We start from the raw sequence: 27,034 nt of genomic DNA, 5'->3' as shown, positions 1-27,034 counted from the left end.
TCTCGTTGTGTCCATGTCTGTGAAGGGGCTGGAGTCTCCCTCTGGGCCCTGAACAGCAGCCAGTGCAGTCTGTGCCTCAGGGACCTGCATTTCTGTGCAGGAATCCTCCTGTGGCAAATCCATATAGGGAGGGCTGTCAGTTTTGAGAAGCCTCAGGCCCAGCCACACTGAGCAGACCCTCACCTCCCACCTATCACTCTGCAGAACAAGAATGAGGTCGCCAAGTCTTGATGTTTTGATCATTGCTCTGTGCTCACTCTGTGTCAGGTGGTGGGAAACATGGGGACCAAACAGTATCCCATGGGAGAGAAAGAACTGAGATCTGGTGGGAAGACCCTCCCCAGGTGATAGGGATCTATGTATCATGTATCCCTACATCCTGGCACAGTAAATGGTTCAAAGGCCTTCAAGGTGATAGAGACCTTCTCACTCCAAGTTTGCAGTGACTAGACCTTCATAGCAGGGACAGCGATAGCTAGGCCCAGAGGTTAGGACCAGTGCTGAGGAAGGGGGAGGAATGCATGTTCCTAGTTGGCCCCTCATATCCAACTGGTAGACTCCTCCCCCTTACTTCCAGTCTTCTCAGGAATGGGGAGGGGGCACTCACACCTGGAAGCTGAAGGTGTGTGGGATGATGGGGTGTAATGTACTTACAGGGCCCCCAGGCAAAGCTAGACTTTCACTATGGTGAGGAGCAGGACAAATAAACACCACTGGTCCCCATCTCACTGACAAGGAGAGGGATGTTCAGAAACGGGGAGGGCCTTATCAAGGCCAAGAAAAAGTGGGCGTCTGAGCAGGGTCACAGCCCAGGTCTTCTGCCTTGGGCCCTTCCCAAAATACGGCGAAGTACCTCCCACTTCCACCCTGCCAGTCAGGGGATCTAGAGGCCCTGGGTACACTGGCCTTACCTGGAGGGTAATTTTAATTCGCTAATTAATAATTAATTTTTGTGGTGTTGGAGATTGAATCCAGGGCTTTATGCATTGGAGGGTCATTTTATGTTTTTTTTTTTTTTTGGTAGTACTGGGGTTTGAACTCAGGGCCTCATGCTTGCTAGGAAGTTACTCTACCAGTTGGGCCACTCCCCAGTCCAGGAGGGTCATTTTAAAAGAATACAGGCTAGGTGTGGTGGTACATGCTTGTAATTCCAGCACTCAAGGGAGCCTGGGGCTTCCCGAACTCAGGAGGATTGAGAGTTCAAGGCTAGCCTGGGTTATACAGTAGACCCTGTCTCAAAATATTAATAATAAAAAAGAATGCATGAATATGCATTGGGCAGCAGCTCAAGGAATGTTCTGAGGTTTGAGGCCTCCCAGGACTGCCCAGAAAGAAGAGGGTATTTCCCAGAGGGTTGGAAGAAAGATTAATATTAGTGGCAGGGAAATGGAGGATTGGCTTCCCTTCTGTTTTACCCCGTGGCACCCTATCTGCAGGGCCACCCCAGGCACACGCTACAGCATGGCATTGCTTCTTTTCTCAGGGGCCCCGGCCAGCTCCCTTCTTTGAGAGCTCTTGGGCCTCTCACCCTCTCACCCCTTCTCCCACAGACCTACACACAAGACATCTTAGCAGCGAGACACATCCAGACTGTAAACATCTAGTTACTTCTTTGGCTGTGATTCTTCAGAAAGGAATAGCACCATTGCCAGCATCTCTAGTCAACCACCAGCTGTTTATTGAGAATTTAGTGCAATGAACACCATGCCGCATGTCCCAAGCTGTACTCAGACACAGGTGGAAGTCTGTGGCTCAGGAAGCTTATAATCTAGTCTGGGAGGAAAGGTGGAGAGATGAAGGTCAAAGGCAACAGCCTTAGCCAATGCTTGTTCAGGGAGAAGATGGTGACATCCAGCAAGCTAGACTAAAAGGGTATCTCAGAGGGTCTAAGTCTTGACACAAAGGAGGATTTCCACAAGCTGAAATGATGGAAGTGGTGGGAACCAAGTGGAAAAAGCTGAAAGATCTGAGACAGCTACCCTTGGCCTTGAGCAAGCTATTCATCTGGCAAATGCAAGAGAGGCCTAGTTAAAAGGAGGGGTTGGGACTGGGGTGTGGAGCTCTAAGGGACCAGGCCATTGAACTTACTTGAAATGGCATTATGGATCAAAGGTAGCTTTACTGTGGGAGGCCATGGATCCCAGGCCCCTAATTCTCAACTGAGGCCCAGGGTGAGAGGTCCAGCTTATCAATGCCTGAGCAGTCCACAAAGTCTTGGGGATAGCTGTTGGCCTTGAATGGGTTCAGTGGGACCTTGGTGATGTGGGTATTGTCACAGACAAGACGTGAGAAGGACATTTTCTTCAGAGAGTCCTGCTGTTTCTCTGTGAAGACCCCTGGGTTTTCCCACCAGAACCTAGAGCAATAGAAGCAGGGTTACTCCACACAGTCCAGCTACTGGCCTCTCCCCATGCTGCCAAAGGAGGTCACTGGGAATATGGAAAAGCCCCACCCATGTTGATGTCTGCAGTCAGTCCTCATACAGGATGTTGGGACCCCCCACCTTGGTGACAGGCTCTCCCCTCCCTCCTGGCCTGAGTTTCACTTGCCTGTCTCCATCACGGATCCGCTGGAACTGCTGGCCCAGGAGGCAGGCCAGGAGAGGCCCCACCCGGCCTCTTTTTACCAGGGGCTCAGCAATGGCCCCTATCCAGATGTCGATGTTGTCAGGGGTTCCATAGAGACCCAGGAACTTCTTGGCCAGCATCTCGTTCCTCAGCACGGTACTCAGTTCCTCCAGTGTCCGTGGCTGTGAGAGGCCACAGAAGCCTCTCCAGGAGTTGTATGCTAGGGTGGGAGACTGAAGCTGTCTCATCCCAGGAACTTACTGTTCATGGTCCCCCTTGGGGACATACTCACTCCAGCTCCATCAGCCCCAGAAAGGCTCTGGGTGCAGAGCCTTTTGGGACAGGGGAGGCACTGATCTGTCATTTCACATCTGTGGCACTTCAGTCTTGGGGGTGGGTTAGCAGCTTATCTGGTACTTACTATGGGTTCAGATACTATTCTAAACACTGTACAACAGGTAAAAACTGAAGAGCAGAAATGTTAAGTAACTTGCCCAAAGTTTCAAAGTTATGAAACTTTAGGCACAGCTGGGATTTGAACTCAGGCAGTCAGGCTCTTAATTACATTAAATTGCTTTTCATGGGTACAAAAAAAGTTCTAATAGCTACTGGTTTCTCTCTATTCTTAATCTTTTCTGGGTTTTAAAACTGGTTTTACAAGTCGTTGATTTCTTTTTCACTGGAAGAACCCCAGGTTCATATCTGCATTAGGGAGAATGGAAGGTTCTAATATGTGAATGAGCAAAGTAGGGTTTTAAAAACTAGCTTGCCTTCTGTCTCAGAATCAATCAGAGCCTCAGGGTCACAGGAGAGGATCTCTAGGAGCCCCAGAAGATAGTTAAAGCCTCTAGGCCAGGTCAGACCCCAGATCCACTCACCAGGCTGCCCATGGTCCCGACCACGCTGTATGTTGATAGAAGCCAGGTCAAAGCCATGGATGGTATGAGTTGGCTGGAACAGCTTGTTGCGTAGTTCTCCTGTCATCATTTTATTCTGTTTCATCAATTTGGCCTTTTTGGCCAGCAGGCCCCTCACCAGAGGATCAATTCCACCTGCAAAGGGAGACCGGAAGCTAATAGGGTGAGGGCATCTTCCACAGCTGGCCTCTCCCTCCACCAGACAGCTTCTCTCTGTTGGAAGGAGGCCAACTGAATATCTCCAACTGGAAGCAGGGAGAGATGAGCACAATGCAGCCTGTAGGGGGAAAAGGGAGACCAGGAAAAGGGGAAGGAAAAGGGGAGACCAACTGCCTGTTTCTGGGGTGGCAAGGAGGGCATCCATGGGATGACAGCATGAATGGAAATGTCAAAAGTTTTTTCAAGTTCTCATTCATGGAGTCGGCTCTTTCTTCCTTCCCTGGAGGAACACTGTAGCAAGGGAAGAAGGACCATAAATCTTTAGGAAATGGCCCCAACTTGTTAGACGTTAAGGAAAAGTCAGTTTCAACACTGCCCAGCCCAGAAATAAATGTGAGCTGTAGGCAACCTCTGGCATGCCGTGGAGTTGGAAGGCTATAAAAGGGAGCAGAAAAGAGCTATTTGTTCACCACACCCATGAACATCAGAAGTCAGAGAAGCCCTGGGCAGGTGGAGGAGGTAGGAGAATTCCAGGCACCCTAAACCAGAAGGAAGAAAGAAATAATAACTAATTTTTCTTGGTTACCTGTGCACTAGGAACCATTGTAGGGTGCTCTACATAGCCATCTATCTCATTTATTTTTTGGATATTCTCATGAGATGGGTACTATAATTGTCTCCATTTTGCAAATGAATAAATGAGACTCAGTGAGAAGAATTCACTTGCTCAAGATCTCACTTCGAAACCTGATTTCCCTACAAGCAGGTTGCAAAGTGGAGAGCCAGGTGAGAACAGTTTCAGGAAAGGACGTACCGTCTTTGGCTATCCTCCAAGTGTTGAAGAAGAGAGTGTGTAGGGGGAGTTCTGACTCTGAACCCCATGGCTGATAATTCTCATCCAGGCGGGACACAGTGGAGGGAATCTCCAAGTGGCCAAAGCGGAAAGCAAAAGTAAAGACATTGGAAATTCGGGGATCCACAGATTCATTGTAGCCTTGGTATAGGGGGATCCACTTCTGCATCTCATCACCCAGCACAATGGGTAGGTAGTCCCTGAAGGTGATAATCTGAAAGGAGAAACAAGTCATGAGGAAAGGGTGTGGGAAGGCTTAACCTTCTGCAGAGGGAGGTTGGGGAGGAACTGCCAACAAGAGGGATGAATGAGCAGTCAAAACTCAGGGACTGCAAACAGATAATATTTGTACCCAGTTTTCGTTGCTGTGACCATGTCAGGCATTGTTAATTAATCATGACATTCTTAGGGCTGCTGGAGTGGCTCAAGTGGTTGAGTGTCTGCCTAGCAAGTGTGAAACCCTGAGTTCAAATCCCAGTACAGCCAAAAAAAAAATATTAATCATGACATTCTTTCTGCTGATCTCTCGTGATTTGTTTTCACATAGGTTCTATTGATTGGATTATTTGAATTTGCTGTTTGAGATATAGTCAGTTCTAAGCAGTGCGATTTTGGAGTTTCAGGGTTTAATTTTTTATGCTCTCTCTTTTTTTTTTTATGGTACTGAGGATTGAACCAGGGCCTTGTACATGCTAGGTTAATTGATCTACCTCTTAAGCCACATCCCCCAGTCCTGGAAATAGATTACTTTGATAATTAAAAATATGTGTACTGGCTTCTGGTTTTATAATAAGGTGGGATAGGCTCATTTTACCTTTCTCCTCTCCATTCACTATAACAAAACATCCTGGAAATAATTCAACAGGCAATAATAAAAGACTCTGAGTCAGGTGTGGTGGAGCACACCTATAATTCCAGCACTTGAGAGGCAGAGGCAGGAGGATTGTGAGTTTGAGGCCAGCCTAAGATACATAGTAAGAACCTCCTTTAAAAAAAAAAGACTCTGAAAGCTGGGAAAAAGAATGTGGACTGACTACTGGCTGGAGACCTCAGAAATCGAGGAATGACAATGTGGTAGGTTCTACAAACACCTAGACTGGGTTCAGGAGAGGTTGGAGGCCTGGAACCTCCCACAGGAATAGGCAAAAGAGGCTAAGACAAGAATGCTCTCTCCTTCTAAAGGACAAGGACAAGGGAAATCCCGCATAGAGTTAGCAGAGAGCCCAAGCATTTGTGAAGCCCTGGCTAGTCCACAATTCAGACTAGAGGACATTCTGATTGGCCTTCTGTGGGAGCATCAGTGGAGCCTGGGGTCTCTTTGCTCTTTATCCTCGACTCTTCACCTAGGAGACCCAGGCACAGTGGCATCTGCTTCTCTAGAAGGTTGCTTAGTAACATCAGACCACCAGAAAGAAACTTGGTGCCTTGCAGACAGCACCAGCAGGGAATGAGTGGGAAGTTCAGAAGCACCCAAAGAATGAAGTGGACCAGAGCAGCACTGGACGAACTCAGAGAACTAGCCATCATCAGAACTAAAATCTATATGCTAAACCTAAACATGGTTCAACATGGTAAAATAGAAGGTTTAAATAGCATAACAAAAACCAAAATGTTTACTGTATAGCTGGAAATCCCTCATAATACCATAAACCAGGAAAGCCACATTTTGAGTGAGAAAAGACATTCAACCAATGCTAATACCAACATGAATCAGATGCTGGATTGATCTGATAAAGATTTTAAAGCATTAATCTTAAAATGACTCAACAATCAATTGCAGATTATTCTTCTGAAACAGATAGGGATTTCCCCAGAATATCTCAGCAAAGAAGTAAAAGTTAAAAAGAAAATAAATAAAATGAAATTATGAAATTGAAAATAAGAACTTGAAATTAAAAATCCTTGGATAGACTCAGTAGTAGAATGGAAATGACAGAGGATAGACTTGAAGACAGATCAACAGAATTTACTCAAGCTGCACAACAGAGACAAAGTAGACGAATGAAAGAACCTCCAGCAAACTAGAGCCTCAGGGTTCCGTGGGACAAGAACTAACATTTGTATCAGTGGAGTCCCAGAAGTAGAGGAAGAAGGTGGATGGAACTGAAAAAGTACTTAAGAAATAATGCCGGAAAATTTCTTCAGATTGGTGAAAGACATACATTTATAGATACAAGAGTGAACCGCAAACAGAATAAACTCAAAGAAGTTCACTCTAAGACATAATATAATTAAATATCTGAACTAAACACAGAGTTTTTAAGATGAAGAGAATGACACATTGTTTAAAAAGAAATGCCAATTTGAATAGTAGCATTTTTTTGTCTGAAACCAGAGATACCAGGGGAAAGTTGCACATTTTTCATGTGCTAAAAGAAATGAATTGTTAATCTTGAATTTAGTACCAGGTGAAACTATTCTTCTGCAATAAAAGGAAAATAAAGACATTCTCAGACAAAGAAAAACAGAATGTGTTGTTTGTAGATCTAACTTTAAAGAATGTCTAAAGGAAACTCTAAACACAAAGAAAAGGATAACACAACAGGCAGGAACTCTCAGAAAGGAATGAAGAACAGTGCAATGGGTGAAAATGAAGTCAGCATAACCAATTATTTTTTACATATGAGTTTCTTTAGTCATATTTTGTGGTTGAAGCACTATCCGATATGGTGCTAAATGTGTGCAGAAGAAATACTTAAGACAATTAAATTTAAAAGTGGGGAAGGTAAAGCAATCTAGTGGAAGTAAGTTTTCTATTTGTGATGTTGTATTTATGATTACAACCAGTAGGTTGTAATTAATCTATAGTTTTAATGCAATTCCTGTAAAAATCTCAGCAATTTTTTTTTGTAAATTTACAAAAACTTATTTAAAAATGTGTGGAAAAGGGAATACCCTAAAATAGTCAAAACAATTTTGAAAAAGAAGAATGAAGTATGTTGAGACATAATATCTAGCTACAGTAATGGAATACTGTGGTACTGGTGGAGGAAAAGATGCATAGGTTAATGGAACAGAGTAGACGTTATAGAAATAGATCCATACAAATATGCCCAACAAATGTTTACACAGGAACCCTCAACTCAAACCTCACACTTTATATAAAAACTAATCTCAAACGGATTGTGGACTTAAATGTAAAGCATAAAACCATAAAACTTCTAGAAAAAACAAAAGCAGGAGAAAATCTTTGGAACCTTCAACTAGGGAAAGTGTTCTAACACTTGACATCACAAGCACAATCCATGAGAGGAAGAACACAAAATGGACCTCATTAAGTTTAGAATGAAAATTTCTTGCTCTGCAAAATACCCTGTTAAGAGGATGAAAACCAAATTACTAGGGCCAAGTGTGGTGGTTCACATCTGCAATCCTAGCTACAAAGGAGGCAGAGGTAGGCAGATCTTGGTCTGGCAAAAGCACAAGACTCTATCTGAAAAGTAAAGCAAAAAGGGCTGAGGACATGGCTCATGTGGTAGAGCACTGCTTGGCAAGCTCAAGGCCCTGAGTTCAAAACCCAGACAACAAAAAGCAACAACAAAAAACCAAAAACAAAGCAAGACAAACAAACAAAAAACCCAAATCGTTGTGCAGACTGGGAGAAAATAAATGCAAATCATATATCTGTCAAAGGACTTGTGTCTAAAATATAGAAAGAACTGTTAAATTCAGCATTAAAAAATAAACTGTCCAAATTTAAAAATGAGACAAATATATGAACAGGTTGTTGAAGAGGCTATACAGATGGCAAATAAACACATGAGAGAGTGCCATTAAGAGTGCATATTAAATTCTCAGTGAGATATTACCACAGACCCATCAGAAAGGGTAAAATAAAGGATAAATGATGAAACAAATATAGACCAGGACTCTCAGAAACTGGACATGCATGCATCGCTGCAGCAATGTAAAATGGTACAGCCACTCTAGAAAATAGGCTAGCAGTTCCTTTTAAGACTAAAAATGGATTTACCATGTGACCCATCAACTGCATTCTTGGGCATATATCCCAAAGATATAAAAACTTATTTTTATACAGAAACACACACACTAATGTGCAGAGCAGTTTTATTCACAGTAACTCCAAACTGGAAATTATCCAAATATCTTTCACTAGCTGAATTGTTGGACAAACTGATGTATACCTGTACTATGGAATACCTCACAGCAACAAAGAAAAGAACTATTGATACACATAATACATAATACATGTAATCTTTGAGGATTAACCTCACAGATATTACGCTTAACAAGAAAAGCCCATGTCAAAAGGATATATACTGTATCAGCATTTGTGAAATAGTGTAACTATGAAGGTAGAGAGGAGACTGGTGTTTTCCAAGGATTTGAGATGTAGGGGTGAGGGTCCATGTGGCTATAAAAGGTAGCGTTAGGGAGTCTTGTGATGGTACAGTTAACTCTCTTTATTGTGGTGGCAGTTACATAAAGCTACATCTGAGGTAGAATTTCTCAGAGCTACACATACACACACACGAGCACACACAAATGACTGAGTTTATAACTGGTGAAGTCTGAAGAAGCCTTATGGTTTTCACCAATGGTAACTTCCTGGTTTTGCTACTGTACCACATAGTTAGGCAAGATTTAGCATTGGGGAAGGCTGAGTAAAGGCACACAGACTTCTCTGTAAATTTTTTTGGAAATTCTTGAGAAGCTTTTAGTGCTTTAAAATAAAACGTTTAAAAAGAATATGCAAGGTTAATACCAACCTATCAGCCTTTCTAAGTCTTTTCTAGTTAGTTGCTTAGCAATCAATGATACTAGTTGAGTATACCCACAACATGTAGCTTAAGTGTAGAGAATTCAAAAGGAAGAGCATCAACTCAACATAGCACAAGTCATTGCTGGTAGTCATCCAGGAGATGATGGAGCTTATGGTCCCAGTGATGGCATCAGGGCAGTCACACTGAAGGGACCAACACATTAATGACTCTCTAACATTCTGAACCCAGGGATTTGTTTTGGGACAGAGAAGCAGAGGAAACAAAAGGAGGGAGGGTTCAACAGAATGAGACAATGTAAGAGAAGCAGCAATGGAGAGAGAGGGGTAAGGAAAACAGAGGTGGCAGCCGAAGGTAGGCAGTGAGCAAAGGACAGAGCCAGGAGAAGGAGCCAGGGTCCATGGCCCAGGTCCCTCCATACCTGCACAAAGGCTCCCAGGATTTTCCGGGCTTCCTGATAGAGCTTCTCTCCATCCCACTGAGGGTTGAGTGTCTTCAGCTCTCTGGCCAGCCGGTTGTGCTCACGGAGAAAGAGAGTGTGGGAAGTGGCCAGCAGGATCTGCTCTGCGGCTCGGGAATCTCCTGAAAGTCCAGAAGGCAGGAAGGTGGGTTCTCCCTGAGCAGCCCCAGAACCTGGGAACCTGCACAGAGAAATGATGGTCCCCCAAGGGCCCTCTCCTAAACCCCTACTTCTGGGCAACCTAAGGAAAGGCAGGTGGGAAGGATGGAGGATGGGATCATAGGTTTGCATCTCAGTTCTATACACATACTTTTTAGCTGTGTGACCTTGAGCAGGTTACTCAGCATTTCTAAGCTTCATTCTCCTTATTTGTGAAAAATGGGGATAAATTGCCTACCACATAGGATTATGGTAAAGGCTACAGGTGACATACTGAAAAATAAAATTTGTCCACTATAACCCAACCAGCTTCTAAGCAGAACAGTTCAAATAAATGAAGAATTCTAGGAATGCAGGTTTGAGGGTAGGAGCCTTGGTAGTGCTGAATCCTTCTAGATAGTAAAGAGAGAAGGATCTGGAGATGGGGGCGGTCTACTGGGGGAAGGAGAGGGGAGCAAAGATGGGGGACAGTTAGATGGTGAAGATCAGGTGTCACAGGAGAGTGCTTTTCTCTGTGTTCTCGAAGCTTTAGGAAAACCTATTAAATTCTCAATGCTCCTGGCTATTTTTTAAATGAAAAATAGAAAAAGGTTTGGTTTTGTGTCTGGGTGGGTGTGGGGTGTGTATGCATACACGATTGAAGAGATTGACTAAGAGAGATTGACTTATAGGTTTGCCTTCTGCCTTGTCAGAGTGGCCAGGGGAGTTGTCCTGGGATAGTGGAGTTTTGGAGGAGAGAAAGCTTCCAGAAGCCAGAGATCCAGAGATAGAGAAGACCAGGAGGGCACTAGCCCCTAAAATGAATAGAATTTTGAGGGTTTTGGTTGTGCACAAGCTGTATGGCATGGGGATATATGGCATTAAAAATATATAAAATATATGGCATTAAAATGCCCATATATATTTATGTATATATGAATATATATATAAAATATAGAATTAATCTTAAACTAGAACATCCTCTTTTAGAAAACTACCATAATAAATGTATTAAAAATGACAACAACCCTGGTACTGCAAAAAAAAATGATAGCAAAAAAAAAAGAGAGCAAAGATTCATCAGCAACAATAAGAAAACACAGACCAACTAGAAATAACTAAATGCCTCCAAAGAGGGTTGAAAAAATTAATTATGGAGCTGGAGGTGTGGCTTGGGCAGCAGAGTGTCTGCTTAGCAAGTGTAAAGCACTGAGTTCAAGTCCCAGAACCCTTTAAAAACTATGGTAATATATGTCACAAAATAGCAGGCAGCCATTACAAACCATATTGTGGAAGGAAGTTAATGGCATGGGGTATATTAAGTGAAGACTTCAGGTCATGCAGCGTTATTTATAGTGCAACCCCAATTATGTATAATGACGTAGAACTATACTCATGATGGAAACGCTACTGGAAATACTGACATTAAAATGCTAATAATGATTACTGGTGGGCGATGGGATTATGCCAATTTTCTTTGGGCTTTTCTGGATTTCCTTTTTTTTTTTTTTTTTTACAGTGAATGAGTGTTTTCAGGTTCTGTTTTCATCTGGGCCTTTCTGCTGGTCCTGGTCCAGTTCTATGGACAGTGGCATTTTCTCAGGACACAGAAGGAACAGTGGCCAAGTCTTCCTGCATGATCCCCTTGCCCCCAGGCCCCTTGTTCTCTGCCTAGCCTAGACTCACCTGCAAGAAAGCAGGGCACGTTCGCCGTGGTGTTGATGAGTTCACAGGGGCTTGGCTTCTGGGTGACAAAGGGCAGCAAGGGTAACCCATTGTCCGAGAACTCCTGGTTGACAGCCATGAGGCCCAGGGGACTGCTGAGGTTGCGCAGACGGCTGGCCAAGCTTGGTTCCGGACCATAAACAAGGCTGGCGTCCAGGAAGGAGGTAAGAGCATTGATTTGCTCTCGGGCCAGGGACTGGTAGGGTTGAGTGGGGCAGACGAACCCAGCTCGGAAGAAAGGCATGCACTTCCCCTGAGTCTTTAGTTTGGGGTCACCAGGTGGGAACTGCAGAGAGATTGGGAGTGGGTGACTGTGCAGGGTGGCAATATTGGCCCTGACAACCTCTCCTAAGGCCCAGTATGGATGCAAAGATACTGATGGTGCCCTCCTGGGACCCTGGTGTCAGACTGACCCAAGATGCCGCCTCTTTACATTATAATTCTGGGCCCACAATTCCCTGAAGTTCATTACATCCTGCTGTGTAAGAGAGCCGAGACCCATAATTTATTCATACACAGTGAGGTTCTCTGAATTTTTGGTGAGGAGCAGCCCTGAACTATTACTAAAAAATTGGCCTTTTGTTTATTTTGGATCTACCATATGGCAGGCATTATACATACTTTATGACATTGTGTCCTCATAAAACCCTATAAGATAGACAATTTAGTGCCATTTTACACATGAGAAAATGGAGGCTCAGATAGGTTAAGTGACTTGCCTAGGCACCTACAAACTGGAAGGGAAAGATGTGAGATTCAGATCCCACAGCTCATATTCTTTATACCACAGCCTATAGTCTTGATGTGTTGTTTGAATAAATAAATGACTCTCTAACTGCAAAACCTGTGATTAAGAAGATCAGGTGCATCATTGCAAGCTCCTCTCCCTTCCTGCTGGACATTCCCACAATTCCCTGCTGCTCACTGATTCAAGTTTCAGCTTCTTCTGGGGGATGAAGTCATCCCTTGGCATGACCTTATAGCAGAGTCCCACAAACTTTAGGTATAGGATGAATCTTCTGGGCATCTTGGTAAAATGTAGACTCTGTTTGCCAACATCTTGGCGGAGGCTTGAGATTTTGCTGTTCTAATGTGACAGTGATGCTGCTGGGTGGAGGGTATAGACAATCCTCCCCAGAACTTCCTGATTCTGTCACTAATAGCTTACTTGCCCATTTCCCACACTGGCCCTTCATTCTTGAGAGCAGGAAGAGTGTCTTACTCACCTTTGAATCCCCAGGTCATGGGGCACTTGCCTGCTGAGTTGATGGTTAATGTCTAATTACTGAATAGGTGAATGAGTAAGTGAATGGACATGTGAGGCTTGGGATGCTATTAAGTCAGCACCTAAATCTAGCAAGAAGAGACCCTGGTTTTCAGACTGGGAGTGCTTGCTACACTGGGGTGGATAAGGGTCCTGTTGGGGACACTTAGTTGAGGGACCTACCATGATGGGGAAGCAGTTGTCTCCCTGGATACAGTACTCATCGCACTGGGCTTTGGAATAGTTGCTACTCCCCATCTCGGTGTCAGGGGCAAAGTCCAAGTCGTGGTCCACAATTTGACCCCACTGCATGAAAAGCAGGGATCTGTTTTGGTCCAGGACACCCTCCTCGTTCAGATAGCCAGCAATCTCATTGGATACCTCACGGGCCTATAGATGGAGAGAGAGGGGAGAACAGATTGGAGGAAGAAGTGCCTTGAAGATTCACAGTCAGTGGTGGTTTATTGAGCATCTACAATGTAACAGGTGCATTTAACTGGCGCGAGGAGTTTGCATTATCTCACTTTGTAGATAAGGAGACTGAATTCTAGACAAGTGAAGGCAATGCTCCCAGGTCCTGCAGCTACAAAGGGGCAGATGTGGGACTGAACCCAGGTCTGTATGACTTGATGATGTGTAAGGCCAGTGTCCTTTTCAGGAGGAAGAGGGAAAACAAAGACAGGCGCCTCTTGAGGGGGCTGTGGGAGGGGCTGTCGACTCAGATGAAGCCAACAGACTCGATCTCTAGGAAAACGACAGCTGATGCACTCCAGGGGCTGAGGGCGAGCAGGATGGGGCAGGGAAGCCATCTGCTCGAGAGACCCCAGGGTGTCTGGCCTGTGACAGCTGGGACTTGCCCACCACCTAGCTGGGCACCGGGCTCTGCTGCCCTCTAGTGGCATTTGTGGGGGGGAGCATCTCCAGGGAGCAAGTCCAAATATCCGCCTTTTTCGATGGGCTCTGTCGCACATCCCTCTAGCCTCCCATTCCTTCTTCCTTTCCGAAGGAAAGTGCATCTCTTCCCCTCTGACTTCCATCCTTCACACCGCCGGCCTCACCAGCGGAAGAGGGAAGCCGTTCCGCGTCTTCCCCGGCGTCCACCCGAAGGGGAGGGAGAGCCCGTCCTCGTACTCGGCAGGCAGCCAGCGAGCCAGCGCCCTGTTGGCGGCGCCCAGTGCGGGCTTCCTCCTGAAACCCAGCAAGACCGCATTCAGCCTCGGCCGCTCGCTGCCGGGGCTCCCGGCTCCATGGAGCCCCGACTGGCCTGGGCTCTGTCCGAGAGAAAGGGGACGCGGGGCAGGGACCTAAGGTGGGGGTTCTGAATCCCCCCACCCCCTGATGGCTTGGAGCTCTACCCCCTGGTGAAAGGGACCACTTCTACTGGGTTACAGTGCCCTTAGAAGGCACTGTATATTTAGAAGGGTCCAGGAGGCCAAGGCAGGGGGAGTTCTGCCTGGAATGTCCAATGGGTAAAGCCCCTGGCTGGGTGGGGCAGGGCAGGTGGCCTGCTTTGGCGGTTGGGAGGTTCTGCCCCCCACAGACACCTTGCCAGATCACCTGTTATTACAGTTTCCGGTAATGGTGCGGTAAGGACTGCTCATGTCGCATTTCACCACAGGAGCAGGGTTATCACAGCCCACCTCTGAAGACAGTGAAGTCAAGTCCAGGCTGGGGTCTGAAACAGAAGGAATCCCAGAGAGCTGAGTTTTTTCTCCATTCTAAGGCCTTGACAGAAGGCAGAAAATCAAACTAGGGCTGTCAGCTCTGTTTTACCCAGAACAAGACAGAAATCTCATCTCTTATGACATAATCCCCATAAATCCACCAGACACATGTGATTTAAATGTCTCATTCACAAACGGAAGTGGTGACACTGTGGTTTGGGACAGGGAGCCCATGTTTGACTTTGACACTTCTTTCAGGCAGAGGCCTTGCAGATGGTATTATACAAAGAGCACCCATGTCCCCTCATTAGGAGTTGGCAATATGGCCTTCTCACATTGGTTTGAATTCCTAAGTCTGCAAAGGGACGCTGTTAGTCAGGGTTATGGTTCTAGGAAGGGAGAGACAGAAGGGCCCCTTCATGCAGGCAACTCCTGACAGGAAGTGTAGATTTTGGTGGCCTTTGATTTTTTTTTTTCCTATGGGGAGATGACCCCTTCCTGCTTTCAGAGGACTAGTGAGTTTTCTGTACCTGTGACATTGGTCAAGGATGCCTCCTGTCTCAGCTTCTTTAAAGAACTCTCCCACACCTGCCCGCTGCGGATGGCTGTGCGTGTCCAGCCTTTGGCATGCTTGAGATATTCTGAGAGCTGTCGGGTGGTGGGAGTCTTGGAGCTCATGGCCGTCTTCAGCCTACAGTGGAGAGCAATGGGGATCATGAACTGACCCTGTAGAAGGGGCAGGGTGGCCACTGGAGGGGCATGAGGTGGTGTATGTACAAGGGAGGAGCCACGGTGGTGTGGGTAGCACATAGGAGACAAATACTCTGCTTTCAGGATCTTTTCTTCATTTTTCTTCCAGGAGGAGGAAGCCACGGTGTTAGGTCTGGTTTCAAGGGGAGGCAGGCAGATGGACCAAGTAGTTTCTGAATTCCAACCAGAGGGCTACACCTGGTCTGGCTATGTCAGAACCAGCTGGGAACCTCAAAACCACACAGGTCCTATGGCAGACTGATCCAGATTTGAGGAACCCCTGGCATACAGCTGGTATGTCATCAAACCTGTGGACCGAGAATTCTAGGAATAAGGTGCTTATGGGCCTCTAGTTCTGACCATGAAAACAGCCCTCCCTGCATCTGGCACAAGAGCTAGTATGGAGTTTGTGGCCTGAAGCATCCAGCCTATTACCGAGCATCTTGCACAAGACACTCAGCCTTTTTATCCCTTAATTTCCATGTGTAAAATGGGAAATCCCAAAGCCTTCCACTACAAAGTTTGTGACAACACAGAGATGACTGAGGGCAAGGTGGTCTCATGAAAGTCCTATATCGCCTCACTGTGCCTCAGTTTCCTGGTACATGAGAGGATGTCAGGTGATCACTATGTCTCTAAGACTCTGAAATATTGGAAATGGCTCAAATTCCCACAAAAGACAGCCCTCTTTTGGGGGTTTAGTCACTGCACATCAGGCCATTAGTTCTATTTAAAGTTCTAGAGGGTGTTGTGTCTCATTCTGAGGAACTACCTAGTGAGTGAGTAGGCACAAGGAGGATCGTGATGATTGGGCTCTTAGCACCAGGCCTACCTCCAACTTGCCTAACAAGAACTCAAGAGATAAACCATGTGAGGGACAGCCTGGTCCCATAGCTCACAGTGGGTGGAGAGGGGTAAGGGAGAAAGCCAGTAGTTCCAGACTGAGGGCACTCACTAGAGAAGTTTCCAGGTCTTAGAGTTACAATAGAATCTCTGAGAGACCAGAAGAATGCCCAAGGAGAAAAGGAACTTTGGGTCCCTTTGAGATAATGAGTTGTCCAGGGGACTTGGTCTTGCTATCCCTTACCTCTCTCTTCCCCTCCCCTAGGTCAGCCCCCAAGCAGGAGTGGGCATCTAGGAATGAGGGAGAAGCCCATTGGCCTCCTGCTCTCACCACAACCCCCAAGCCATTCTGAGTTCTGAGTGAGGGAAGTGAGCAGCCTGGGGCTTTGTCTTCTTTGCCAACCTTTTCATTCCTAAAATGATACTGGTATTGGGACTAGAGGGGACCAGAGCAGGTTTTATTATCTAAAAAATCATCGAAAGTGTCATAGGAATGAATTTCAGCGTTCACTCAGGGGCAAGGAGGAGAGAAACCCCAGAATCTAGTGTTAGGGACAAGAATGAGAGGAAAGAATAAGAATAAGAATAAGAATAAGGATGTTTTCTGTTCAATGCCAGGGTTCCTCTTTGTTTCTTGTCAGCACTCTTCGTACAGGGTGGGCTTCCTGAGGGAGGCAACTAAGTCTGCATTCCTTATTTCATGAGTTCCAGCTCCTTCATGAGTGTAGAGTGGCTGACTTTGCTGATGGCCTGGGGACCTTGAGCTCTCTCGAGTTCTTTAAGAGGGTTGGCGTGCTCCTTCCTTAGCTACTGTGGGTGGAGCTGCTAAAGTCTCACCACTGTAACCTTGTCAAGCACTTGCTTCTGAGCCATCAGAGCTCTCTGGCTCTCTGGCTGGAGGTGCCCAGGAGTAATACTGGTGTGCCTTATACCTGCTCCCAACCCCAAGCCTGGGGCCACGTCTGTGCTCTTCTCCTTTACTTCAAAGTGGGACAGGCTCTGAGATACACCTGACACTTCAGGTCTCCGTGGGGTCAGGCTGAGACTAGACCTGAAACCACATGCTGCTTAACTTCTGCCTTGGGGGTGGGGGCAGGGGGGAGAAATGAACCAAGCCTTGTATGCACATATGAATAATAAAAGAAAAATGAAAAAAAAAAAAACTTCTGCCTTTACTTCTCCTGCTTCCAGCAGGAGGGGCTTCCCTGAGAGCACACTCCTAATAAATCACCTTCCCTAAATCCAGGCCTCCAGGTTCTGTTTCTGGGGAACTTCAGTAGAGTCAGTTGATACTGTTGAATGAACAAAGAATCTGGAGGCTTTCCGAAGATGGCATGCATGACCCAGGGTTAACACTGGGACATGGAGAAGAAAGTCCTTACAGGATTAAATGTTCCTTCAAGGCGGCTTAGAGGCTGAGGACTTTGGGAATTGGGAGCTATTCCTCCTGCTTGTCACATCCTTGGGGGTGGAAAGTGGGTGGAAGGGCAAATTTTGTAATTGCTTTTGCTCCCTGGCTTGTCAGGGCTGGTCTAGGTGTGTGTGTGTGTTAACAGGAAGCCTGTGAAGGGAGGCACATGAATATGTATGTGTGTCTCACATACCTGGTCCGGGAATCCAGGAAGGCTTTGTTGACCTGGACCTTGACCTGACTCACAGCATCACAGATGTCAGAGGCTCTGGGGGTCTGTGCTTGTGGGGTGGGGAGAAGCAGGAAGTAGGGTATCAGACACCACTCCTTTGAGAGGCCCTTTCACCTCCCTTTCTCAGCCATCACCCCCATCTCTCAAATCTGAGCAGGCAGGAGATCAGGATCAGGAAATTCCCCCTTATGGGAAAAAGGACAGAATGGGAAGAGTACTCTGTGATCTTCAACAAGATTGTCAAAATGGCCCTTCAAGAGTTCACTGGAATACCCAGAGACAGGACTACAGGGTATCCAGTGTGATCTCGCAGGTTGATGTGGGCTACCAGGCGCTGGGGATTTTTCTGATTCCTGGTGAGATGGTCGCAGGGACCCTTAAGCAAGTCCATTAAAGAGTTTACTGATTGCCAGGACCCTCAAGCAGGGAAGAGGATGTCGTGAAGGTAGAGGTGGGATTCCTTGGTTTCACTCATGTTGGAGTCTGGAGTATGAGAGTAGGCCCCATTCGCTGAACAAGAGGAATAATGTCAGCCACGAATTCATGTCCACCTGAAACCTCTGAATGTGACCTTACTTTCAAATAGTCTTTGCATATGTAATTAATTCAGATGAGGTAACATCAGATTAGGGTGGACTCTAAGTCTAATGACTGGTGGGTTTTATGCATAAGGAGAGAACACACAGAGAAGTCATGTGACACTGATGCAGAGATTGCATGGGGCAGCTATGAGCCAAGAGCACCAAGGCTGCCTGGAGCCACTGGAAGCTGGAAGAGGCAAACAAGGATGCTTCTCTAGGGCCTTCAGGGGGAGCATGGCCCTGCCCTCAACTTGATTTTGAATTTTAGCCTCCTGTACTGTCACAGAGTAAATTTCTGTTGTTGTCAGTCACCCAGGTGGTACCTTGTTCCAGCAACCCCAGGAACCAAATACAGTGTGACACTTACCATTTTTGGCAGACTCTGCAGCCTGGAGCACGATCAGGGAAACCAGGAGGGCTGAGAGATGGAGAAGGACTCTCATCACTGAAATGAGACCCAGGGTCATGCTGTGAACCTCAGTGGAGTCCCAGTGTGAGAGACTGAATCATAGACAGCAGGGAAAACTCAGGGGTCACCAGACATCCTAACATGGGAACAGGGAAGGGAGAACCATACTAACTCTTTAAGCATCTTCTATATGCATAGGCTCATATGTTAGAAGCCAACTGGGAAAGATGGAGAGAGGTAAGGTGGGAGGAAAGAACTCTGGCTTCAGTGTCTGAGGCCCTGAGTTGTACTTCTGCATTTGCCCTAACCAGTTCTGTGCTCCTGGGCAGGTTACTTAATATTTCTGGGCCGTTGGCTGGCTTGCCAGTAAGGGAGCAGGGCCAAGTGATCCAGGATGTCCAATTCTGCCCTGACAGCCTGTGATCCTAAGGTCCTATGCTTGTTTTGTCACCAAACCTTTGGAATTATTTTCCCTTCTGTCTTGCTTCCTGCCAGCCGGTCTCTCTGGCTCAGCACCTGGGAGTGTGTCTGAGAGATGGACACCCTGCCTCTCTTTAAAATCCCCCAGAGGCTTCATAGAGCCAATTTGATGGGAATGCATGCAAGAAAGTTGTGTCTTGGGTTGCCCTAAGAGATGCCAGCTCCTGGATTAACCAGTTCATCATGACCTTTAACTCTGAACCTAAATCACAAGTTGAACGCAGCTCTCTCTCTCTCTCTCTTTCTCTGTGTGTGTGTATGTGTGTGTGTGGTGCTAAGGACAGCATGCAAGTACTCTATCACTGGGCTACACCCCCCAGCCCCAGGCAGCCTTGTCTTCTGACCAGGGCCTTCATTTGGCTCTGTAAAACAGACCCAAAATTCTCTCTAAGGAGATTCTGGCTCCAGCCCAGGGAGGGGCCCATATGTGCAAATCACCTACTTAGACCAGGCTCTTGATAGCTTCTCCCCTCAGCGTGGCATTCACTGGGTAGACTCTAGACACTCACCAGGGACAATGACCTCAGACTGGCTGCCCTTCCATATCTGCCCAAAGTTCCCTGAGAAAAACCACTCTAGCTTTGCCTGACAGACAACCCAGCAGCCCATTTGTGTTTTCCCCTAACATTGTTTACTCCTTTTTAAAAATTTTTATATTTTTTATTCTTAGTGGCGGGGATTGAAACCAGGGTTTTACATGTGCTAGGCAAGTACTCTATCACTGAGCTACAGTGGTAAATACCTCTTTGACTAAAACTTTTTTTTTCCAAGATGACTTTTCCAATAGCTCAACCGCTCAGTGGAATCTTGTCCTTACACCTGTTATGGCCCAAAGAAGGGGAAGTTTCTTTCTTTGTTTTCTTTTGTTTCAGTACTAGGGTTTGAACTCAGGGCCTCATGCTTGCTAGCTAGGTAGGTGCTGTACTACTGAGTAATACCCCCAGCCCTTTTGCTTTGGTTAGTTTTTGAGATAGGGTCTCCCATTTATGCCTGGGCTGGCCTGGACCATGATCCTCCTATTCACACTTACTTCCTTGCATAGCTGGGATGACAGGTGCATGGCACCACACCTAGCTTTTATTGGTTGATATGGGGGCTTGAGAACTTTTTACCCAGGCTGGCCTTGAGCCTCAGTCCTCTTGATCGCTGTATCCTGAGTAGCTGAGATTATAGGCATGAACCACTAAACTCTGCTCCATTTCTTTCTCCTTCCTTCCTTCATTCCTCCCTTCCTTCCTTCCTCCCTTCCTTCCTTCCTTCCTTCCTCTCTATTCCTCCCTCCTTCCCTCCCTTTCCTTTCTTTTTTATTTTTGTTTGCGGTATTGGGGTTTGAATTCAGGGCCTCGCACTTGCTAGACAGGCACTGTACTACTTGAGCCACTCTGCCAGCCCTTTTTTGTGATGGGTTTTTTTGAGATAGGGTCTTGCAAACTATTTGTTCAGGCTGGCTTTGAAACACAATCCTCCTTATTTCTGCCTCCTGAGTAGCTAGGATTACAGGCATGAGCCACCAGTGCCCAGTGTTTTTTTTTTTTTTTTTTTCATCTTTCAATAGGGTTTTGCTATGTGTCCCAGGCTGGTCTCAAACTCTTGATCCTCCTACCTCAGCCTCCAAAATGCTGGCCCCTCTGTCATCCTCTTTGTGACTGCAAGATCCACTGAGTCAGCAGAAATCTGCTCTTTCAGACAACCTTAGATGGTGGTTTTGGAGTAAAAGATATCAGCTGGGTGCCAGTGGCTCATGCCTGTAATCCTAGCTACTAAGGAAGAAGAGATCGGAAGGATCAAAGTTTGAAGCAGCCCAGGAAAATAGTTTGTGAGACACTGTCTCACAAATATCTAACACACACACACATACACGCACACAAAACAAAAACAAAAAACAGGGCTGGTGGAGTGGTTCAAGTGGTAGAGCACCTGCCTAGCAAGTATGAGGCCTTGAGTTCAAACTCCAGTACCACCAAAAAAAGGGCATCTTTGAATTTTTCTTTAATTGTGGTTAAAAAATAAAATTTAACATAAAATTTAACATCTTAACTATTTAAACTGTACAGTACAGGTGAGTGTATTCACATTGTTGTGCAAGAGATCTATCTCTAGGATGTTTTCATCTTGAAAAACTGAAACTCTCTACCTATTGAACATCAGTCTGCCTGCTTCTCTTCCAAGTGTCGGGACAGGTATATACCATCATGTCTGGTGACCATCCTATATTAACAGAAAACAAAACTTAGCTATTCATTTTTCCCCTCCTTTTCTTTGTGACATTCTTCACATTCTCCTCACTGGGAAGACAGGGAAGGAGGTATTCAAGGCCAAAGCTAAGTTATTTCCATTTCCTGGCCAAGGTTCCTGGCCATGAAAGGAAGAGTGTGGAACAAAAAGCAGAGCCAAGCAGATATGGCTAATGCCACTGAAAAATAGTTGTGCAGAAAGATCCTGGAAACACACTGTCTGTGGCCAGAACCAAGCAGGGCAAAGGGCAGAGGGCAAATGGGGCTTCAGAAGGACAAGGTCAACAACGGGCTCTGGAATGTTTGGATGTCTACCCATATTCTTATCCTCATGGTCAGAACACAAAGCATTTCTTGAGCCCCTGGGTTTTCAGCAAAGCCTGGAGTCTTCCCTAGGACATAGATCACTCTCTGAAGACACAGCCACAGCCTGTGCCCCTCCAGCACCAGGTTGGTCTACAATCCCCTGCTTCTATTCATGCAAGGTCCTCTTTGCCTCATAGACTTTCTTTGCATTCTTCAAGACCCAGGCCAAATGCCACCTTCTCTGTGACGTTTATCACATTTCTACAGGAAAACATTCCTTTTCTGTCCCTCCTTACTACTTTGCTCATATCTTATATAACTGCTTTCATATCTATTTTCACATCAGACATGAATTACTTAAGGACAAGGCCTTATTTATTTCTATTTTCCCGTGCTTAAACATAGTGTTGTACATTATAGCTATTGGGTACATGCTGAATGGGTGACAGAGCAGAGAAGTTTGACATCTACAGACTGTAAAGGAAGAAAGTGATGATAGTCTCTTAGAAGACTTATAAGTGTATCTAAAAATCATTTGGGAATCTTGGTAAATGCAGATTCTGGCTTGGAAAGTGATAGAAGGGGCCCGAGAGTTCACACTTTCAGCAAGTCCTAGGTGATGCTGTGGTCTGTCTGCAGACCATACTCTGAGTATCATAGCCATTCAGAGTTTGACTCTCAGACTTGCTGAACAGTCACTAAAGAGACTGAGGGAAGGCTTGAGAAGGGAGGGAATGAGTGTAATTCTTTTTCATGACCGGCAAGAGCTCTGTTGGAGGTGGTGGAATGAGTCAGTAAGAGAACCAACACCCATTGCTCAAAAGAACACTCTATTTGATCTTTTAGGCAGCTCTGGAATCAAGAAGAGAATATATACTTTTTGCTCATGATTCCTGGCTCATAACTCCCAAGTTAGGCCATAGGAACTAGAATTTCTCTTTCCCAAGGAAGGTCATAGAAACTCTAATCTTTGTCCATCTTTCTGTGTTGAAGCCGGGCATAATGAAATTCTCAAAACCACCTTGTCTGATAATAGATCATAACACCCCCATTTCACAAGGGATGTTTCATCTGGGAGGGAGGAAGGAATGTTGCACAGAAAGGCTAAGAATATCTGAACAGACAGGCCTTGCTGGGTTTTCCCACTTAGTCTATTAGGAGTAGACGTTCATGGTTGTGTGGGTTTCAATCATACTTATGTAATGAAATCTCCCATAAACCCTAAAAGTACAGGGTCAGAGAGCTTGCAGATAGCTGACCACATGGAGATTCCTGGAAGGTGGTGTCCCATAGAGTGTAGGGAAGTTCCAGTCTCCTCTCACACATTGCCCTGTGCATCTCTTCATCTGTATCCTTTGTAAACATGCTTTATAATAAACTGGTAAATATGTGTGTTTCCCTGAATTCTGTGAGCAACTATAGCAAATTAATCAAACTGGAGGAGGGATTGTGGGGACTCTAATTTATAGCCAGTCCATCAGAAGCACAGGGGGCTTGTGACTGGCATTTGAAGAAGGGGACAGTCTTGGGGACTGAGTCCTCAACCTGTGGGATCTGATGCTATCTTCAGGTGGGGAGTGTTAGCACTGAATTGAGCTAGAGGACACTCAGTTGGTGTCCAGCTGCAGCATTACTTGGTGGGGGTGGGGACTCTCCTTCCACTTGGTGTTGGAAGCACATTGTGAGAGGGCAGTAGGAGAAGCAGAATTTGAGTTTGAGGGTTTTTTCCTTCTATGTCCTCAGTGGCTCTTATGAAGTTTTCCACAGCAGGAAAATCTACCCCAGTTGAAGGTAAGGTGCTGGATACATGCTGAATGCACCTGATTGCATAAAAATATATGATTCAACCACTCCATTCTCCCCAGATGAAATGCGTCTAGTACTGCTGCAGTTCATGCACCTGGTTTAGAGCCAAGTGTCCACAGGACATTTAAGACACCAGGGAGTAGATATTCAGGGCTAACTAGATGCTGAGATTTGCAGCAAACAACAGGTATGTGATGCTGGAAAAGAGATAAAGACCTTAGAGCCCTGGATTATAGGGTGCTGTAAAACATTGCAGCAGATATACTATAGAGGAGAGGTCATATTATTTCACATTAGTCTCAAGAACAACACATGGAGTATCATTGAGTAACTATTCCTGCCCCCTCCCCCCAGCCTTCTAAGTGACCCTGGACACCTATCTTAGGTCTGAACTATCCATGAGGTTCCTAAACTGCATGGATAAGCAAGGTCTAATGTCACCTTCTAGCCCTGAGAGTTTATGACCTAGTTTTCAGGGGTAGAAAACCCTTCATACCCCATAGTGGATTTAGTCATATTCTCTCTTATACCAAATGGTGGTGACCTGCCATGGTGCAGCCAAATGCCCCAGGAAGACAAGTCTAAATCTAGTACTAAGTTTTCTAAGAATGCTTTAGGAAATTTCATCATCAACTTACTTTGCAGAAACCAGGAAAGATGAGTCTTACCTGCCATGTGTCTTGGCCTCCTGTGGCAGTCAGGGGAGTTGCTCTGCTCAGAGGAGTTGGCCTTTTATACCTTCTTGCAAGAACTTATTTCTGGGAAGGCCAAGAGGGAAAGATTTTGAGGAGCTAAGGTGGCATAGAGGAGGCACTCAGGTTCCACAGGTAACACCCTGTGACTACAAGCAGATGCACGAGGAAACTGCAGGATGGCAAGGACTGCTTGATGCAATATCCCCGGTTTTGGTGAAGCAACTCTTCTACTTCCCATTTTTCAGCTTAAATAGGTGATCCTGGTCTAGCCATGGAAAGGGAAACTCCCACACTGAATGTGCTTGTCTCCGAGGTCCCTGGTGGGTTCTTAATATGTTTTAAAATTAGGAACAATTAAATGATTCTCTTCCCTTCCCCATACATTTATTAACCATCCTTTGATTCCTCCCTTATCTTTCATCCAATTCATTGTAGAATCAGTGACTTTAAAGTGATTAAAAAATTAAATTTTCTTGGTCAAAATTTAAAAAGTCTTGTATTTTGAAAGGATGTCATCAGAGAGGCAAGAAGAGCCCAAACTTGTCATCAGAATGGTGAGTTGCTGTCCCTGCCTCTGTCACTGTCCTGCTCTAGGCAAGACACTTCACCTTCTGGTGCCGTAAATTTTCTAGTAGTGAAATCAATGGTTAGCTTATATGATCATAGTGAGTCTATGACTTCATGCATTCTAAAGGGTGCCCTTTTAAAAATGCCAGTATCCTAAAACCCTGAAGAAAGAAATTGAAGACACTAAAAGATGGAAAGATGGCCCATGTCCACGGATTGGCAGAATTAATATTGTGAAAATGTCTGTATTAACAAAAGTGGTCTACAGATTCAATCCCCTTGAAAATTCCAGTGACCTTCTTCATAGAAATAGAAAAAGCAATATTAAAATTCATATGGAATCATAAAAGACCCCAGATAGCCAAAGCAATCCTAAACAAAAAGAGCAATGCTGGAGGTATTACAATACCTGATTTTAAATTTCAATACAGAGCCATAAAGCAAAACCAGCATGCTACTGGCACAAAACAGTGATGTAGACCAACAGAATAGAATAGAGGACCCAGAAATAAAACCACACAGCTACAGCCACCTGCCCAAAACATACCTTGGAGAATAGTTAAATGGTGTTGAGAAAACTGGATATCCACATGTAGAAGACTGAAATTAGACTTCTATCTATCACTCGGTACAAAAATCAATTCAAAATGAATCAAAGACCTTAATGTAAAAAGACCTGAAACTTTGAAACTAGAGGAAAAATAGGGAAAACAGTTGAAGATATTGGCATTCACGAGGACTTTCTGAATAGGACTCCAGTAGCTCAGGAAATAAGAGTATGATTTGACATATGAGAAAATCTTTGCTAGAATATATAAAGAACTCAAAAATTAAACACTGAAAGAATAAACGTTCCAATCAATAAGTGGGCAAATGAATTGAACAGACAGTTCTCAAAAGAAATACGAATAACCAATAAATACATGAAAAAATATACACATCCTTAATCATAAAGGAAATGCAAATCAAAATGACATTGAGACTCCATCTCACCCCAGACAGAATGGCTATCATCAAGAAAACAAACAACAAGTGCAGGTGAGGATTCAAGGAGAAAGGAAACCTTATACACTGTTGGTGAGAATGTAGCCACTAAGGAAATCAGTACAGAGGATCCTCAAAAAGCTGAAAACAGAACTATCAGATGATCCAGCTAAATCAATTCTGGGTATGTACCTGAAGGAATGTAAGGCACACAATAAAAATATCTGCACACCATGTTTATTGTGGCACTATTCACAAGAGCCAAGTTGTGGAATCAGCCTAGGTGCCCATGAATGGATGAATGAATAAAGAAAATGTGGCATATATACATGATGGAGTTTTATTCAGCCATAAAGAAGAACAAAATTATGCCATTGCAAGATAGAGATGATCACACTAAGCAAAATAAGTCAAAACAGAAACACAAATGCAAAATCTAGATTTTAAAAAAGTCATGAGCCGGGTGCCAGTGGCTCACACCTGTAGTCCTAGCTACTTGGGAGGCTGAGATCAAGGAGGATCAAGGTTCTGGGTCAAGGCCTACCTCTGGCAAATAGTTCATGAGACCCACCCCAACTCCAAAATCACCAGAGCAAAATGGACTAGAGGTGTGGCTCAAGAGATAGAGCACCTGCTTTGTAAGCATGAGGCCCTGAGTTCAAACCCCAGTCCCACCAAAAATAAATAAATAAATAAATAAATAAAATAAAAAGAAGAAGAAACAAAAAGAAAAGAAAAAATTAAAAAAGACATGAAAGTAGAAGAGGGACTATTTGAGAAGAGGAAGGGAATCAGTAGAAGGGAGGAGGGACAAGAGAGGAAAACAGCAATGAACATAAAATAATCAAAGTACATTATATAAATGTATGAAAATGACATAGTGAAACCCACTATTTTGTACAATTAATATATATCAAAGAGTTAATTTTACTTGGTAATCTAATTCATTAAAAAACATAAACTAATCCAACAAGCAAATGAAAGCAAAACACCAGAATCCTGGAAAATTTTGACCAGATGCTAGATGTCATATACCTTCTACCTCAATGGCTTCGAATATTCACGTTCATTAGATTGGTACAAGAAGGAAACAGGAAGAGTCAGAGAAAACAAAATTTCATGAAAGTGTATTTCACATGATAGACAATATAAAACATAAATCTCTTTATGAAATTATACTTTGAATTGGAAATGCTTGAGAAAACATTCAGAAACACATCCATTTAAAACCAGAGTCCTTGGTTTAC

General features: G+C 44.8%; 1 protein-coding gene across 2 annotated transcripts; it reads right to left on the bottom strand.

Moving 5' to 3' along the window:
* Positions 1-1,656: 1,656 nt before the first annotated feature.
* On the bottom strand, positions 1,657-24,343 carry Lpo (lactoperoxidase). Of its 2 annotated transcripts, XM_020188178.2 has the most exons (13): positions 24,210-24,343; positions 18,674-18,751; positions 17,687-17,774; positions 15,020-15,180; positions 14,383-14,500; positions 13,884-14,013; positions 13,009-13,215; positions 11,523-11,847; positions 9,660-9,820; positions 4,458-4,710; positions 3,446-3,619; positions 2,550-2,787; positions 1,657-2,356 (listed from the first exon to the last, which is right to left on the bottom strand). In XM_020188178.2, the coding sequence occupies exons 1-13, from the start codon at positions 24,214-24,216 to the stop codon at positions 2,149-2,151; spliced, it is 2,148 nt and encodes a 715-aa protein (XP_020043767.2). In that variant the 5' UTR covers positions 24,217-24,343; the 3' UTR covers positions 1,657-2,148. The 2 variants fall into 2 exon arrangements, with proteins under 2 accessions (XP_020043767.2, XP_073902271.1); XM_074046170.1 differs by lacking the exon at positions 17,687-17,774 and having other exon boundaries at positions 24,210-24,317.
* Positions 24,344-27,034: the final 2,691 nt, after the last annotated feature.

This window comes from Castor canadensis, chromosome 11 (genome assembly GCF_047511655.1).
Source record: "Castor canadensis chromosome 11, mCasCan1.hap1v2, whole genome shotgun sequence".
NCBI classification, from domain to species: domain Eukaryota; kingdom Metazoa; phylum Chordata; class Mammalia; order Rodentia; family Castoridae; genus Castor; species Castor canadensis.
The sequence above is the reverse complement of the archived record's forward strand: the minus strand, read 5'-3'. Positions and strand labels throughout refer to the sequence as shown.